The 20133-nt window shown below is 35.7% G+C and overlaps 1 protein-coding gene across 3 annotated transcripts in view; it reads right to left on the bottom strand.

Moving 5' to 3' along the window:
• The window catches only part of LOC133524709 (uncharacterized), a 273866-nt gene that overhangs the window by 33834 nt on the left and 219899 nt on the right, over nt 1–20133 (bottom strand). For 2 of the 3 annotated variants that reach the window (XM_061860841.1, XM_061860842.1), the window contains exon 6: nt 6476–6592. In XM_061860841.1, the coding sequence (XP_061716825.1) occupies nt 6476–6592 (117 nt within the window). Of the gene's footprint in view, nt 1–6475; nt 6593–10750; nt 10947–20133 lie in introns of those variants that run through there. The other variant, XM_061860843.1, reaches the window with a different exon arrangement.

The raw sequence follows: 20133 nt of genomic DNA, 5'->3' as shown, positions 1-20133 counted from the left end.
ATAAGTGGGAACATACCCTTATTTGGAACTTTTAATTCCAAATGACTAGTATAATAGAGTTATATCACCAATAGTGGCTAAAGAGATAATTTTACGGCCCTTTTGGAACCTAAAGTGATTGCAACTTTAAGGGCTAGAAATACTCTTATTGCCACTCCAACGCATAATTAAGTCTCAATAGGAGGTTCTTGAAAACCAAAAGCAGTTATTTTCACTTATTTCAAACCACTAACGATCTAACAGTTCCAAAATTAGGTCATATACATAATATCCTATCAAAAAAATTTTCATGAAAATGTTGCCAAGACGAAACCATAAGGCTCGCACTGTCAAAATGTTATCAGATTTCTCGTAGAGACAAGCTTCTAACTCTACAAGCCCTAACTTCAGAAACTCTACAACAAGAGTCAAAATATGTGGCATGGCCGTTTCGCTACTGTCACATGGGCGTGGGGTGCAAAATTTATTCACTAAGTATACTTGTAGTAACGAAACGGCCAAGCCACATATTTTGACTAAGGTGTAGAGTTTGTGAAGTAAGGGCTTGTAGAGTTAGAAGCTTGGCTCTACAAGAAATCTGATAACTTTTTGACAGTGTGAGCCTTATGGTTTCGTCTAGGCAACATTTTCCATGAAAATGTTTTTGACAGGATTTCACTTCTTCTTGTAAGTGTCTTCTTTGTGTATTATCATAAGCATGACAATCTTCCATCCCCTAATATGAATGGTAAAGTAAGTAGAGTAAATACACTTTATTGGACCACAGAAGAAAAAATTCAGTAACAGATTTACAATGTAAATAAAGGTAGCATCAGGCGTTCTTATCGCTGTGAGCGATCTCTTCCAGACAACCTTAGGGTAGCAGGATAAAAAGAACAAAAAGCTTTAGTGACAGGTAGTGCACGAATACATTACAGGAATAAGAAGATTACACATTACAATGAAATACATACCAATGGGTACAACCAAATAGTTAAATATTTATCACATACATATATAATGGTTGGGGGAAATTTACTATTAAAAATCCCGAAATACGTATCTGGGGGCATCTTTTATACAATCTTCTTTTTTTACTGATCCTCCCTACAAACTTTCCTCTATTCCCCCTAATGCCCTTTTCCTTCCCTTTTCACCTTTACGGGTGATTTTGGGGTTGATAACTATTTTATATCCTTCCCTATAGGAAAAACTATCTATACACTAAATTTCATCTAAATCGGTTCAGCGGTTATTGATTCCCCATACAATTTCTTTTGTTGTTTGTATACTAATACTATGCTACATACCAAATTTTTGCTTCCTAGTACTTCAAGAAGTACCCCAAGGGTTTTGGTGATCATCAGTGAGTGAGTGAAGTGAGTCAGTAATGAAAACGGGGTTTTTCCGATACGAACAAAATCTTAAGTATGAGAGCGATGCATCTGATTTTTTTTACTTAATAAGTCCACTATTGACATTATATCCCGAGAATTTTGTTTATCTGGTATAATCCAAACCCAAGTTATGAGGGTTCAAAAAAACGACGAAGCGCTTTTAGAAAAGGTAGGCCATGCGCTTCGCTTTGCTCGTCTTGGCGGGGGCACTACCCTGCCCCCAGATTTATTTTTCCTATTGTGGCGCCTCCTCTGTCAATAGCATTCACTGCTTTGCCACTCGCAAGATACAAATAAGTGATTTTCAGACCTGATAGTTCTAAATAGAGAACAAATAAGTGAAAATAAACACTGTAAAATATTTTTTGTTCCGCCATGTTTACAAATGGAGTCCTTGAAAATGAATTATTTTAAACAGAATTTTATCACACTGACGCATAATCACAGACCTTTGATAGTTGTAACGATGTTACTTTAACATTGTACGTAACCTACAATCATTAGGTCAGGTTTTTAACAGTTTTATTTCTTATCAGTATCAATTCCTCATTTGATTTAGCACTCTCCTTTTAAATATTCCTGGATCAAATCAAAGGCGCATCGAAATTTACAAAGAAACCATACTATAGTTTCACAGTAAAAAATCTTTCGCAAGGATTTTGTGCTTATTTCAATTCCTGTATAACGTGAAGTTTTCATCACTTTACCAAATAGATATGTACATCCAAAATTAAAATGGCAGATCACATTCACTTTTAAAAAACACAACTTATTGTCTTAATTGTTGCCACGCCACTCAAAGGAAATTGGGCGTCTCATTTATCACTCCTTGACCGAACTGAAATTGTTATACATTCATTCGTTCAATATAAATCGTTCACTGCGCATAACTGTCACCCATAGTGCTAGTCACATGATTGCGCGTAAGTTTGCGCGCTGTACTAGGGAGGTGAAATTAACTCTTTTTAGAGCATATTGCACCTCCCTGTATACGTGCAGCTTATGGACGTACTACACTCAGCGGGCCTACGGGGCCCTTCGGGTTCAATATAACAACGCGTTCCGGGTATTGGTGGGGCTGCCCCGCTTCTGTAGCGCATCAGGGATGTTTGCTGAAGCGCGCGTCGATTGCTTTTATACGACTATGCGCAAACGATGCACATCCCTGGTGCGCCGGGTGCGGGCCAGCCCCAACCCAATCCTGCGTTCGATTGCCGAGAGGTTTGACTGCCCATATTTGAGGCATTGTGATGACATGCATGTTTCTAGAAGTACCTATTATGTCTAACCACTAAATAGGTGCTTCTAGAAACATAGCTGTCTTAGTAAGTATTTAGTGATAAGTTTGTACATATTAACATAGCTGTAAGTGCATACTAACATACTAATGAGTCTAAAGTTACTTGAAATAAATGATTAATAAAAAAAATAGTTCTAATTGCCACTTAAGGTAATCGAAAGATCTCTTATGGATTCAATTTAGAACCAAAAATAGGCTGCAATTTTTCTCCTTTTTGGTCTATATGGGGTCTATATGGGTTCTTTCCACCTATATAGAACTTAGTCATGGCTATATATTTCACTTAAGTATCTAAATAGATATGATATACGAGCTATTTCCCACCCCGTGTGCTACTTGGGATATCAGTATCACTACACCTTATAAAACGAAGTCGCCCGTCGCGTCTGTCTGTCTGCAGAGATGTGACTTATTTGAAATGCAAATACAAAATACCTATTTTACAGAAATACTTTTTAGTACAGACTAGGTATTGACTATTCAGAGTACCTTTTATTGCAAAGTATTTGTATTTTTAAAAAGTATTTTGATATCAACTCTATGGCTGCTGCTCGACGCAACGTTGGCGCAACTGTGCAGCGACGCCATTTTCCACAGCTGACTAGATGCCGACGGTCAAAAGATGCTAGTGTGGTCCTACGTTTTGATCTTGATTTTTGATTACAACTTTTCAGCGCCGAGGTTTATCTCACGACGTGTTTTGTGTGTACAATTACATCTGAGTGGTGTATATACGTAAGCCATGGGTTAGGCTTGGACATGAGTTTAATATAAACCTGATATGTGGCAGACACGCGGTACCGTTGAACAACGGTCGGCTGGTTGCAATGCCAAAGTGAGGTTGCATCGATTACCAAGCGCAACATTTACTGGAATCGCCCCTCAATTGGCTACTTGACAGTTTTTTGTAATGTCAATCGATCTTGATTTTCCTGAGGATCAAATGTCTATATAGGACTCGTGGAATTTAAGCAACACAAAGGTCAGAAATGAGAGTTAAAGTCTGACGCTCGCACTCGACGATTGAAACGCCTCTTACTAAATGATATTAGTCTGTCCTAAATGTATGGATTGAACCACATGAACTATTGCGTTTATGTATATAGTTGTCATAAAATTTATTTTTCAATGAAATGTAAGGAATCGAATGGTCCATTTTCGTTTTCTTTTTTTGAGAATTTGGAGCCTTGTATTTTTTTATAATCTCAATGTCTTTTAAAATTCCACTTTTTTATAATGGATGACTCCTTTTCCATCCATATAGCTTAATTTTGTTATAATATTCAACATGTGTCAAGTACCCAATTGTAGTAGTGGTAGTAGTAAACACTTTATTGCACAAAACAAGTAGGTACATAACTCAGAGAGAATACAGTAAATGTGTACAAAAGCGAACTTATCCTCTTAAGGGATATCTTCCAGCTAACCTTTAAGCAACTGAGAGAGTTCAAACCACAGATCATATAATACTAGTACAGATACCCAATCCCATACTAAAAACGCGCACCGTCCTAAGTATCCAATGGGAATTTCATTTATAATGTTTTTAATTTATGACACTTTTAATATCTCTTAATCTGTAGGATAAGAATTTCGTAATGGCTGGTTGTGACATTTGGCGCCATCTATGATATCGATTTAGAAATAATTATAACGCCTTCGAGATGGGAGGGCATGGTCAAACTAAGATTCAACCCGTATTTTATTAGCACTTCTAGTACACGCTACAGCCTGGGTACATGCAACGCGCGGATGCAACGGTGAAAGTGCAGCGAGGTCGTCGTTACAATAAGTATTGTCTTCTCATGTCTTCTCCCATGTTTATACAGTACACGGGTTATTCCTACTAGTTACCACCAAGTTGTTACCAGTGGTAACTACTGGCATGTTTTTTTTTATTAAAGTTAAAAAAAAAGTTCCAATTAATTTTAAAAAATTCGCAGCGTTCCATGTTTACTTACTGCTAAAGTCATAAATGGCTTAATTACAGCAAGGGTTCGGACTTATTAGACTTATTTATATAACAAAGCAAATATATTTTTAGAAAATATAGTCGTAATTATTTGATATGATTTTTTTTATTACTAGTAACCATTGGTAAAAACTGGTAAAGGTGGGATTTTTTTCCCAGTAAAACTGGCAAAAGGTGGAAAAAAATCCCAGTAGTTACCAGTGGTAACAACTTGGTGGTAACTAGTGGGAATGATGGTAACCAGTACAAGGTTAATACCTTATAGTACATTAAGAGTCCGCAACAAGCTCGGTTCTCCATACAAACGTAGTTACGCTCTCATTTGACGTATGGGCATTGTGAATGTCATCTCGCTTTGTATGGTAGGGCACAGCACAGCGGATGTCATTCCAGATCTAGAGCGGAGCCCAACTGGGGAAGTACCTCCACCTTACAGAACATCGCAGCCAAATAACACTAGACCCTACTCATAGTGTTGTGTTCCTGCCGGTGAGTAAGGTTGCCAGAGCTCAACGAGGGGCGGGGGGAGGTTAGGGTCGGTAACGCGCATGTAACTCCTCTGGAATTGCATGCTTGTTTGCCACCGACGTAGTATAAAAAAAAACGTATGTTTGTAAATTGGAACGAAGCATATCAAAGTGAATAATGTCACCATATAAATGTATGTTAACTTAACACTTGAGGTATTAATTGATAAATTCATCAATATCTAATACTTGACACGAATAATTTACGTAATAATACAAAACAGAAATCATTTTGCGACTTAGAAGTAATTTTATTTATCATTTTCATATCAGCTAAACACACTATGTAACTAGTGTTTTAATCAGTAACTGCACTCGAAAATACATTTAATAACGGATTATGATATGATAGGTATCAGTATCACGTCCTATTTAATATCATTTTATCTATGCAAATTACTATTTATATAATTTTTATCGTTTTAATGCGTAATTTGGTCTTAATCATAACGGACTGTTGTTTGATAATATAGATAGAAAAACAGATAGGTATGGACTAAGTTCAATAGGGTACGTATTTGACTCCTAGTCAAATCTGTAGCCCTCGTGTAAATTTATTCCCTACCGAGACGTAACGTACGCGTTTCAAAACATCCCGCTTGGCGCGCTGTTTCTAAATCCCATACAAGATGAGACTTAACGCAAACGCGTACATCACGTCTCGCCGTCGAATAAATTTACACTAGGGGTTCAGTTTCTTTTTTCGAACTGTCAAAACGATTTATTTACCACTTTATTTTTATATGAAACACTAGCAAATGACGTCACGGTCAAGTTACATACTCGTTATAGTTCTATACGATGTATAAAATAGAAAATGGTGTCTTAAAATACCTCCTGTCAACGCTTCTCTATAATAAGTAATTTATTTTGTATACAGTCAACATCCCTGTACTTCTAGCGCCACCTACGGGTCGTTTCGGTAAACATTCATACACACGTGGAGCCAAGTTCGCGCGGTTTGCAGGTAATTCTAAAGTTTTGCGTTAGATGTCGCTAGGCGTAACGTCACTTACAATGTGGATGTGCGTGTGCAAATTTTATTCATCAGATATTTGTATTCTACTACTTGAAGGCTTGATATTTGAATAATATATACCAATCTGTCTTCGAATGTGTTAATAGTTATCCCTCAATAGGGAACTTCAAAGTTCTAGGAATTCTGCTTTCAACCTGGCAAAAATCTAAAATCCATTTTGTTCGAATGAGAATTCTGGGCGTACCTTTTTGGTACTAACGATATTGGTTAGTCTTATACAAGTTTCGAGTCTATTCGGCTATAAATTAAAGTCTATTTTACCTTGTCAGCCTTGTCGGTGGGCGGGGAGGCGGGCGGGCTGCGCGGGAGCCCTAGGTCTTCGTCATCGTCGCTGCCGTCGCCGCGCCCGCGCCGCCGCACTGCTGCCACTAGCTCCGCCTGGCGAGGAAAAAGAGAATCAAGTTAATAATTGTGTCATAAACTTTAAATTACACATCATTTTGTTGGTGGTGCTTCGGCGGTTCGTACGCAGCCTGCCTAAGCCTACGCATCTTTGTATTTTGTTTTTATGTATATTGTTTCTTTGTATTGTATATTTTGTAGTTTCGCATTGCCTTGGTTTTACTATAATGCTGTGTTACTTATTCGAGTAATAAATAAATTTATAATTTAAAAAACACTAGAAAACACGCTTTTTTATGGTGGTTTGTTATAACCTTCAAACCTGATCGTGTTCAAAGTTCATTACGTGACCTTTCTCACAAGTGCAAACACGGCTATGATACGATATTCCATCATGGAATGCCAGTGCCTATCTTCCGGCTTCATCATCAGACCTTGAAACCTAATCGTGGTCAAAGTTCATTACAAGACTTTTCTAACAAATCCAAACACAGCTATGATACGATGTTCCATCATAAAGTTCCAGTTCATATCTTTCGGCTCCATCATCAGATCAGTTTGACAGTACCATATTATTGTATTGTCATCAGAACTACATACAGCTGCCAATTTTCATGACGCTACGATCCTTGGAAGATGGTTAAATTAGTAACCTTAGATTCCATTACATAGTTACACACAGGTCGACCTAATAAAAGCGTGTTAAAAAAATATGGCCAGCTTGACTGCATGAATGATGAGCCGAAGTTTTGTTTGTACTTTTATCGCTCTAATTTCTTTGTATTACTATTTCTCAACGAAAATTAATACCAGTACCTCTAGTGTAAATTTATCCGACAGCGATACGTGACGTACGCGTTTGCGTTAACTCTAATTTTGTGTGGGATTTTGAGTTTCCAAAACGTCCCGCTTGGCACGCTGTTTCTAAATCCCATACAAAATGAAAACGCGTACGTCTCGTCACGCTATCGAATAAATGTACACTAGGGATTCAGATAACCAGACATACATATATGTTACGTAAATGTTTATGCCGTTCCACGTAACTTAACACTTTAAACGCCAGACGGCGAAGGAATATGTCCTGCCTGCCCCGGACGCCAGGAGATCGCGATTATTTAAGCGAAATTGAACTTTACGGAGTCCTGCGTAAATGGTTCAAAATTCTTTTCGTTGTTTTGTGTTATGTCCCCAAAAAAATGTGACACCGTGTTGTATGGGGCCAACCCAGAATTCACGAAAGAAAAATTAACTCTCCAATAGAAAATGTCAACGTCAGGCCAGCCTGCATGTATGAAACAGCAATTTTTTTTTTCACGATTTCGGGGTAGATTCTATAGTGAAGGTTGCTCAGTATGACCTTTATATTTACATCGCAAACTATTGCATTTTACACCCCGTAGAACCATGTCATATCAATTTGTTTATCTGACCAGTTATAGCGACAATCTTCTATAGTGACCTAAGAATGAAATTGGTTGACTATACCTAAGATAGTAGGTTACCAAGAAAACTGCCATGCTTCAGTAATAGTCAGTAATAATCAGTAATACATAATAAACAAACTAAACAATTAGTGCAAACGGAAACTGATAAATATATCAACAACTCGTAATATTTTTACTTAAATAATAAAAGTTATATCAATAGGTAATATATTATTACATACAACATTTTTATTCTGAGCCGCTTATTTCCTTTCACAGTAAAAGATAAAAGGCTTAAATTGATAGGTTTTTGTGGTAGTTATGACGTTTATTCACTGAAGCTAGTGTTTCCTTTGAACGATATCAATTTATGAGTGAATCACATAATGACGAGTAATTCTTTCTAACATATGAAGTAATAACAACACTATGCGTAGTAAAACGTACAAAGAAAAAACTTAAGATTAAGTGCACTATAAATAAATATTATAGGACATTATTACACAAATTAACTAAAGTCCCAGAGTAAGCTCAATTAGGCTTGTGTTTTCGGTACTTAGACAACGATATATATAGTATATATATAAGTATATTTATAAATACTTAAATACATAGAAAACACCCATGACTCAGGAACAAATTCGTGCTCATCACACCAATAAACGCCCTTACCAGGATTTGAACCTGGGACCAAAGCTTCATAGACAGGGTCACTACACACTGGACCAGACCCGTCGTCTATAGTTATTAGTACAGTGTATTAATTCGTGGTTAGTACGTATTAAGAGTCCGTAGCAAGCTCGGTTCTCCATACAAACGTATAGTTACGCTCTTATTTTAAAACGACTTGCTCTGAAACTTTGTAGAGTCAGACCAAGTTGACAGCGAATTTGACAGCCCAGACACAAGTGTTTTTTTAAACGTCAAAGTTTTTTTTTCTTTTTATTTACGAGCTTGTCACCGAGGTGAACATGTCGCTCCATAGAAAAACAACAATACAATATTCTTATACAATTAACTAATTCTATTAACAATAAGCCTTTCGTACAAGCTGTAGTAGCGCCATGGCGGAGTCTGACAGAGGAGCAGCCAGAACGCTATTGCAGCCCCCGACATCAAACATAGTATTATGGCTTGAAAAAGCCAGTTGTATCCTAGCGGCTTCATTCCGGACACATTCCATTATAACATGGTAAACGTCTTCTAATACGTCACATTCATCACAATTAGGAGAAGAAACTTTCTTCATTAAATAACCGAACTGATTTAATGGGATATGTCCACAACGTAGTCTCATCATCAATACAATGTCACGTCTATTAAGGAAACAATCAATCCACGGTGTCATTAGAGGATGAACGTCAAAGTTCAAACTTCTATAAAATTATGACGTTTCCTTCACACTTGTACAGGCTGGACTATCAAAATTGTTGCCAACTTAGCTTGGTCTGTATCTATAATATACTTACAATAGGATAAGGTATATCTGCCTATTGGTTTATGTAGCTTCAGATACCAAATTAAAAAAATACAGCGAATATGTTTTTCATACAAAACTAGTTTTGATCTATTAACCTTATACCTAAGTTATTACACCTAAGCTAGAGCAGTAGAGCTATATAAACTAATTACAGGCATAGATATACCTCATGTTATTGTATGTGCAAAGTTTCATTACAATCCAACACGTAGTTTTGAAATGAGAACGAAACTCTGTAGTCCGTTTGTATATGAAAATAAAATTACTTATAAAACCTAAATAAAAATTATGCTTCCATTTAATTTCAATCCGGAGGTCGCGGGTTCAAATCCTGGCTCGTACCAATGAGTTTTCGGAACTTATGTACGAAATATCATTTGATATTTACCACTAGCTTTTCGGTGAAGGAAAACATCGTGAGGAAACCTGCTTACATCTGCGAAGAAATTCAAAGTTGTATGTGAAGTCCCCGATCCGCATTGGGCTAGCGTGGGGACTATAGCCCGAGCCCTCTCGCGTATGAGAGGAAGCCTGTGCCCAGCAGTGGGACGTATATAGGCTGAATTATTATTATATTATTATTTAATTTAATATAAAGTCCTATTGCGAAGTTCCAGGAATTTTATGTATAAATGTAAACATGACGAAGAACATCACAAGGAAAATATATATAAAATAATTGTACAGTGCTAAGCCAAATTTCCTCGTATTGCTCTGTAGTCAACTGGATGTAAAATACATAGCCTTTATGTATGACCTTATATGTATATACGTTTACGAAAGATCGTGCCATTCCCGAAGAAGTGTGTCTTGATTCATGTTGTCATGAACATTTGGATTATTTGGACACCTTAAATAATCCAACTTTTCGGTCACCTTTTTCCTTTGTGCAAAATATGTATTCTTATCTTTGACGTCTACTTATACCTATAAACACAAGATTTATGTTTGTAATATTTCTAAGCTTATGACAAAATATACTATGGCGTGTAGTTATGTTTCATGTTATGTATAGGTAACTTCTTTTTCTTATGGTTTTTGTTTTTATGTTCACCGTTAACCGTCTGTGTGAGTAACACTAAACGTACACTACATTTATTTATTTCACCTTTATTGCACTAAAGAAAAACTTATCGTACAAAAGGCGGACTTAATGCTAAAGCATTATCTACCGGTACTACTACCACTTTTAATTAAGCCTTAAGTCCCTAAACACAATAAAAAAAAACAACGTCTAAAGTTTTCAGTCTATGTAGGCTTAAATAATAAACATAAAAAAAAACAAACCCATAGTTTGTGGATCTTCCCTTCTCTCACCCAACAGAACCGCTGTTTCCATGTTCGACTCATCACACACTTGTCACTTCACTTAGCTTAACATCATCACAAATCAAAGTCTAGAACACTCCTAATAGCCACTGAAAAAAAGTTATGTATAAAACGTACTGGCCGAATAGAAAAAAAAGGCTGAAAAGAATGTATTCGGAATGACACTTAAAATTATAAAGCTGGCAGAAAAGAAAATCAATTCTAAATTTGAATTTTGAACGCGCCTCACTGGCTTAACGAACTATCACTAGGTATGGCACTTAAAAATATAAAACTGGTCGAAAGGAAAATTAATTCTAAATTTGAAATTATTCCTTTTTAACGCGTCTGTCTGACTGAACGAACTACCAAGCAATGACTATCCTCGACTGTTGACTCACAGGAAACTGTAAGGAATTATTACAATGTACCTAATTATTGAGTGCGTATTCAAACAATGTCCAGGTAGATGCTACAATAACGTTAATGAGGTACCCAAAATACCAGGATTAGGGATCTTATCTATTGGAATTTTGTTACTTTTAACGCCATTTTGGGTAAATGATCTGTATGAAATTAGCCTAGGAAAGCCCGAAGTAAGTTTACTACCACGATTTTTGTCTTATCTATTACCGTTAACAGCTCTATCACGTTTTGACAAGTACCTACCTATGCAAATGCAAAAGAGACGCATATCTTATTCAGAGCGATTGTGTACTTCGTACAGTCTCCATTCAGCAACAAAGGATTTAATTAAAAATGAGTCCCGTTCTGACACATCTAATTACTCATTGCTACCACGCTAAGGACCGGTGTAGCCGATGCTTTAGAGTAACTGGTAATTCAAATTCGTTGTAAGCGAGAACCCAAAAATAGAAACTCTGATTTGATTCTCTGACGGATCAATTAATATGTTTTTTTTTTTTTTTTTTTTAGGCAACAAACAGTCTTATACAAAAAATAATGTAAAAATAAGCAATGTGTTAATAGACCTTGAGTGCCCTACCTTAATAATAATATGTTTATGTAATTTTGTATATGATCTAAATTGGAATTCAATAGAAATTGCAAATAAAATAAAATAAACAGATTTTGTTACAATTTGACATATAACCTAACATTTTTAAGAAGATTGTTTTCTTTGAAATATTCATAATTAAAATGTATTTTAAGTAAAAAATGACATAATTAAAATATTTACAAGCTTTCGTTACTATTAACTATTTAAGTTTTGGAAGAGAAAATGTTGAGAACGAAACTTCGATTTCTGAGAATTTTGGCCTACCTATAAGCTGCTGCTTTATCGCACTTTTAGGAGCCGTCCGGCTAACTAAAATTGTAAACTAAAATTTTAGACTAAAATTTTAAACTAAAATTTTAGACTAAAATTTTAAACTAAAACTTTAAATCCGGTCTGCCATGTCGTTTTTAAGTTTTCGATCTAGACCGCAAGATGGCAGACACCATATTATTTTTTGCAGTTCATATGTTGCTGTGTTTAAGATAAGGTTAAATAACTTATTAAAAGAGAAATTTTATTACAATATAGATGAATTTATGATGGACACTTGACCAAGTGGTTGTTTCCTGTAACACGAGCAAATAATTGAACCATATATTGTACTCCTAAAGCGATATAAATTTTGATTAACGTATTTTAAAAATTATGAAATCTTTAGATTTTATCTTTTTCATACAAATTTAATATTATTTTCAATGTACGCTGACATCAGTGTGTTTGACGTTGCTTGTCACGCTTTAAACGTAACAAAATTGGCAATACATTGCGTCTTAGAAGTAACTTCAATGTGTAATAAAAATTAAAACAAGTTATTTTTAAAAATTGCTGAACAAATGTTGGTCAGTTTGAGTACAGCCTACAGTTTACTTTATTGCTTCTGTTACAGGAAACACCCGGTAGAATTACCTATTAATTATTATTACTATTAATTAAAACTTATAGATTATTATAAAATATAATGAAAATTTAAAATATTTCTAATAATATTGCATGCGCTAGGTAACCATAATCATTGTACGTCGCAAGACATGTTACAGAGAATAAAAATTGTTTATAACATCTGTACTCATTACTGTAATGCAAAATATATAAATAAATTATTCTTAAAGATTCTACTTTACCGCACTAGTGCGATAATTAGCACATTACGTAACTATGTTGAAAATTTAAAGGGTCATATGTACTGTACAACGTTGTACTTACATACGATGCATAGGTACTGTGCGAGTAGGTTATTCGCAACTCGTGTCGATTTAAAACATCCCCTTTTCCTATTTTTCGCACTTGTATCGTAATGTACTATAATATTATCACGGTAGTGCTGAAACTGTACTATTACGTTTTTTGTTCTGTACCCCTAGTGTACATTTATTTGATAGCGAAACGTGACGTACGCGTTCGCGTTAAGTCTCATTTTCTGGCTCTGATGGCCTACCGCGAACCACGTTCGACGTGTTGCCTCCCTGTCACACTTACGTACAAATGTATAAGTGCGATAGAGAGCCAACACGTTTAACGTGTTTCGCGGTAGGCCCTCTGGGCTCTGAGATGTCAATAATAACTATTGCAGTTGCTTAATACAAAAACAATCAATACATCTGCCGTCCTATCACTAAAACCTATCTAACCCACAAATTATAGTTTTGAGATATGGGCAAAAAACGTTCAAACCCATATCTCTAGAAAATGTGTACATTTCTTCCGGATTTCTTTTATGCAAAAATTAAAACTAAATTTATCCTTACTTTGTTTGAAAACCATTTCCTCAAATATTATATTATTAATTAGAAAATCACAATTTTGTGTTTTAGTGTTGCAAATAATTACTAAAATATGTGCGATATTACTGCTAAAACACCGTTAAGTATACCTTAACCGTTCTTTAGAATTGAATAACATATAAAAAATAACTAAATAACGGCCAAGTCAATTTACGTGTTTATAGTATCGTAATTGTGAATTGTGTAATAAACAAAACATAGCTTAATAACCGCAAAGGTACTGAACAATTTTATAGTATTTTATCTGTTAAAATATTACCTAGAAAACATTTGTAATAAACACGTTATTGGACTGTAACCATTTTTTAGCTATGTAATGACTATACATATTGAAGTAATTTGTATGCATTCCTATACTAAAAGCCCGTTAAATGACGAACTAGTAATGCTCACTAGGTTTAAGTCTTGGAAATATTCACAAAAAAAGGTTTATTGTATTAACAAAATCATGTTAACCTGCATTATACTACTAAGTTTTAAGAGAAATTCAATATGTTAAATCACATCTGTATCGTATATGTATTTATTCGCATGCAAAAATAAAACCAAAAACGTAAAAAACACTGACAAATCAGTAGTCAACTATTTAAAATTTAAAAAACGCAAATTGTGTCAGTCTCAAAAATGTGTTAAATTTTATATAAAAAAATGTACGTGAAGAAGTAGATTACTAACCATTGTAAGGTGCCTGATCCATGTAAGGCCCAGTGTCTAATGAAGCCCACTTTTGAAAATGCGCCCCCCGCGCTTTGATTGCCAGTTCAAAAACCTAGTAAGGCTAAATGACTACACTAAAACCTATCATTTCTCAGATCCCTACTAGTTTTTTATACGGAATTTGTGACTTCCTGAGTTTTACTACGGTAAAAGGTAAGTTAACATGCTACTTACTGGGTTTAGAGGTATAGAAATCTGTAGTAAGCATAATAATTGTGCCGATTTTGGAGCAGGTGTCTCTGTAATCGGGTGAGTACTTACGAAATGGATACAAATAAGAAAAAAAACGAATTTCCAATAATTAGTTACCCACCTTACCTAGTAGTTTTTTTATATAGGGCACCCAAAATCAGCCTTTAACACCCTTCGCATAAAAATAAAGCATTAATCTCATGCATTATGGAATGGCTGTAGTACAATATGCGGAGATGATCAGAGGCTTCTCTTTCATAATTCCGTTGAATTTGGGGACCCGCTAAAGTGTGGTAGTTTCTTAAGTTACTTGGAGTTAGTAAATATTACAAAGCTCAATTAATACCTTTTTTGATTTCGACTCCATTAATCTGCATTTCTTTTCTTCTGAATTTTTTTCTCGTTAAGTAGAAAAATATAAACCTTCCCTTCTAATGCATCTACTTAACTTTTTTTAATGTTCGTCTCGTCTAAGGCCGTTGGAAAAGACGATGCGAGCCAAAACATGATCCTCCCTCTAATTGACCTTATTGATCATATCATCATATGTATCCTCGATAGCTCTATTCTTCTTATATTTTCCAGTCGCTTTGGTAAGATGCCGTTAGAAAGTCCAATTCCTTCTCCTTCTCAAACTACCGCTCTATTTATTTCCATTTCTTTGTTTCCTCTCTTAAGTTCTTGAGTGTCTTTTGTACATAAACAGATTACCGTTTTGAACAGACATGCGCTCACGAACCCATATTAACCCGGTTATCCTACTCGGCACAGTACAATTATCGCTCTTGTAAACATACTGCAGATATGGTATATCACGGTGTTATCATTCTTGGATTTCGGTAATGCTTTCAACACGGGTCACTTCGACATCTTAGTAGGCATATTGCGTTCTCTTAATGTATCTCCTATGACAGTGAACTAGTTTCATAGTTATTAAGTAGGGCGTCAACAGAGGTGGATTGCTCTTAATCTTCATTGTGCCTGCACAGGACGGGGCAGCGTGTTGTCTCCTGTTTCATTTCCTCACTTTATATACTCTAACACGTTATATTTCCTTCTTCTACCACTTTAAACATACTGTCAAGGCTCTTTTACTTATCTACCATAGACTATCTGCACCATGAACATGACCACTAATTTAGAAAGCATTTTGATTTGGACTTTCACGTTACGGTCTCAAGGTAAATCCACTGAAATTTAAGTTATAGTGATAGGTACCTAGGTCAAAGTATTCTGCCAAGACTGATTTTAGTACTCTACCTGCCATTATTGACCGAAGCGTAGCGTAGGTCTACGTTTTGACTCGCGCAATCTGCTTTCGTATGTCCGGATGTTCTCCTCTACAGGTCGCAATTCTCAACCGATTCGCGTGAAATTTTGCGACCATATTCTATGATGAAATAGAATTTTTTTGTCGATCCAGTTTTTGGAATTTTTTCAAAATGGCGGAGTCATGGTACGTCGCGCCTAAACAAATAGCCGTATCGATATCATAAGAGTTTCCTCCTTGTGAGACATGGTTACAGAGTGATTTGCGAAAAATTCAGATATTTTAGAACGCTGGTTTAGGGGGTATTTAGATATTTAGGTTATACTCGAGAATAAGTAGCCTAATTTCACCGTGTCACATATATCCATTCGCGGCTCAATTGGAATACACTAGCTTTACAGTCATGAGATTCCGGGCTCAAATCCCGAACAATGAAATCTTTTTTGTTTTTTTTTTTGCACTTTAATTTCCTATTTTTTATTGACTAAGTTTTGTAACAGGGAGAGAGAAGAGGACCCTGGATCTATTCCCTGAATTGTAACATTTAGTCTTTTTTTTGTATTTAAATTTTGTATTGTTGATCAAGCGAGCACGAAGCGCGAGCAAAGCGTATTCGTTTCAGTTTTATTGTCTGAACTTTTTTTACAGCCGTTAAAGTTCAAGGAGACGGACAGTTGCGCAGGCGAAAACGGGTTCATGTTTAAAAAAATCTGAGCAATTTTTACATTTAGATTAATTTATCAACTTTGGCTTTGCTATAGAGACGTAGTTGTAGATTGGAATATTGATATTATATTAGGAATAGAAGTTTAAACGTAAATGTATGTTATATTGCTTTAATAAATAAAAAATATATATCATAGCTAAAAGAGGGAAATGGTTTTCTAACATATTTCCTGCGTGCAGTCGCCGCAGAAAGTTTCGGTACGGTTCGTGGCATTCTTTTAGAAAATTTTGGTGCATATAGATTACTAAAAGCCAGCGATGCTTGCTATAATCTTGTCTACAAAAATTCAGGCCACAAATTTGCAGGAACACAATGTTCCGAAGATTTATTACATATCTTCTGTTGATATTTTAGTCAAGGTATTCGATGTAGCAAAATGATGTTATAGCGGATTAAATTGCCAAATCCTATAGAGATAAAACACTACAGAGTGAAGCTCTGATGGCCCTTCTTCTGCCGACGAAGATGGAGGTGGTTCTACTTTTACCATTCAGGGGATGACCGACTAACTGTGGGCATTTGGAAACGGGAAAGGGAGTATTTTCTCTTTCCTTCCCATTTTGTAGGCGTTGGCAAAGAGAATTTGAAATGGAGGTGGACTGTCAAACAAAATATTATTGCTACAGTAAAATTGCTGCTATATCTTTCGACACATGATAAAAATTGTAGAACACCATTTGACTTTCCTTTCCTTGATGATCTTTTTGATCCTTATTCGTTTACTAATATATGTTAAAATTGTTAAAGACCTAAAAGTGGCGCCATCTAATAGATAAAAGGCCAAATGTTTGACAGCATCGTTTCGAGCGATGGCACCATAACGTTCCAAAAGTTTTAATCATATGTCCAAAGATGGCAGTAAACTTACGTGTCTACAAAGTTTTCTTAGTTATTAATAAATATAAAATTTATTTTCCGTGCAGGCTTTTTAAATTTTGATATACGAAAAAGTCTATAAAAAATTAAGAGCAATTAACATTATTTAGAGGTAAAGGTAAATGAAACAATACTGCTATACAAAATAGTATGAAAATAAATTGACCCATCAATAAATCTGCTTTGGAAATGTCTTTTAGGGCTCTTTATTCGTTTTATTTATTATTTATAAGGATGCTTAAAAAGATGTCGATCGTTTTTTTTTTTTGTTTTAGGTAACTTTGCATTTTTGTATTTGTATGAGGATATTGCAAATCACAAAATCATAGCGACCACCTAATCATTCGCAATGAGTTCAAATTTGGCACATAGATTACTGTTCTATAAAGGGAGCCATGTGAAGATAAAATCCTTTCAACTTTTCTCTACATACAAAGTTGGACCATCCTATTCGATAATTATGTTTTTTTGTCAATTTAGTTTTTATAAATTCTTCTAAACAGCGGAGCCATAGGTACATTTATTCAGTTTTAAGGGCTCCTCTACACGATGGCCCAGCGTAGGACGCAGCTATGCGGTGAAATGAGATAGCAATATCACTTGCTCCCTCTAACGCAGTGGTTCCTAACCTTGTCAGTTCTGCCACCCCTATGACTAACTAGGGAACCCGATTTTACCCCTACTCCCAATAAATATCAATATTCTTTCTTACAGGTCTAATTTCTGTTATATTTAATTGAGCTTATTACCTCCGTAAAATACCAGATTTACCACTACGGGGGTTATTACCCTCAAGTTAGGAACCGCTGCTCTAACGCATAAATGCGCCCCTATAGTCTGTATCTTTAGGTATTTAAAAAAAGGTAAACAAACAATTTGTAAATTTTCGGGTAACTTTTAATATTTATTGGTTAACCAACTAAATACAAAACCGCCTGGATCTGTCACTGAACGACCTGACTTTAAACCTACATTATTTGATCATGTAATGTTTTCATCTACCCTCAGCTGCCTTAAGGAGCCATTTGAGGGTAGATTTTGTTTACCTTTTTTTAAATACCTAAAGATACAGACTATAGGACTTGCCTACGCTGGGCCATCGTGTAGAGGAGCCATAAGCTATGCTCGCGAGGTCTACAGCTCACAGAGCTACTAGTTTTTAACGGTACCTATTTAGATTTCCTACTCTCCCCAGGTCTCTTAAATCTTGCTGTTTCTCTATCATGGATACCTCAGATGAGCGAGTTTAGAAGGAATTTTTTTGATATATAAGCATTACTCCGCAGAGTTCGAAACATTACGCCACTAAGATTGCATTAGCTCAATCCCTCTTACTTACTATATTAGTTTATGCTGACACTTGCTACTTAGACCTTTGGAAGACCAACTCAATATGTTTAAGCAATTCCAGCAACTCTCTATTAAGTATATAGTTGCTTTTTAAATTAGATCATGTCTTCGTAGTGACCATGTTCTCGCTACGTAGAAATCCACTACCGACGTGAATTATCATTAGTTTATCGTTCTCCATTTTTGTATGTAAATCGTAGCACTTACTTTCGGTTTTCGGTTTTTTTTTATATAAGCATGCATCCATCAGTCACCGAATAAAAAAGACAACTTACAGCGCACGGCGCATTGTTAAACTGTCTGCCTTACGTAATAAAATTCAAGGGAATATGTTTTACACTTAGCGGGGTTTTAGCGTGGCATTGTTGGTTGGCCGTGTTTAACTGTTGTATTATTATTCTTTTTCTCAAACATAATTACCCGTTAAGCACACTAAATAGGTTTTAGTGATGTATTTGTTACATGAATCGCAATAAAAGTCTTTTACACAAACGGTTAAAGAACGTTAGCCATGTTTAAGCATAGTAACTGTTTTTTGTGTAGTATTTAATAAAAAAAATTGTACTTGATAAAACATATTAATAGTTTTTCCAAGTAAATGTGTTTTAGCTATGTATAACGTAAAAGATTAATTAAAATATAAAACTGGCTAAGCGCTTTTATATTACTTATAGAAGAATAATGTAGGTTTGCGATTTTATAGTATTGAGAAGTATCAAATTATAATGCAGTTAGTGTGTTAGGTCGAGTCTGTATCTCCGTAACTACAACAGATAAAAATATGATTCCAAGACCAGTCGATAGAGAATTCTTTTCTCTTTTAGAATATTTGTCCAAATGAAAACTGGTATTATGCAGCTTTGAGCGGTTTTAGAGATAGGACGGCAGACATACATCAACAACAAACACGGTTTTACCGGTACCTACACTTGACGTATAATTCCCGGTAAATTCAGTTGTTTGTCTGGGTTAATTATAAACGGTGACAGAGTGTAGGATTACAGTTAGTAAGCCACAGAAAAATGGTCACAGGTAGTTGATGGAATGACCAAAGGATTAACGAGGCAGCCGAGAGCCTCAAACAGCGCAAATATGCAGCCATTGATTCTGGTTGCATGTTTGAGCCGTTTGGGGTGGAGACCCTCGGGCCCTGGGGACCGGGAGCCCGTTGTATATTTAGGGAGTATATGGAACCCAATTTCTTAATATGGCAGCTACAGTAGCTGCGCAGTGCACAGTGTTGCCATATTAAGAAATCGCGTTCCTAGTTCCTATCCTTAGTTAGTGTTTCTGGGCATTTTCCGCAAAACGACAACCATTGTGCCTATTTTGCGTGAAACGAGGTAGCGCTACTCTAACCACCCCAGCTTCTCCACGAAGCGTAGCAAAGTTTTCAGGTTGCTAACTGCTTCTTAGTGTGCACGGAGT

This window comes from Cydia pomonella, chromosome 14 (assembly GCF_033807575.1).
Source record: "Cydia pomonella isolate Wapato2018A chromosome 14, ilCydPomo1, whole genome shotgun sequence".
Lineage (NCBI taxonomy): Eukaryota > Metazoa > Arthropoda > Insecta > Lepidoptera > Tortricidae > Cydia > Cydia pomonella.
Note: the sequence above shows the minus strand (reverse complement) of the source record. Positions and strands in the feature narration are given on the sequence as shown.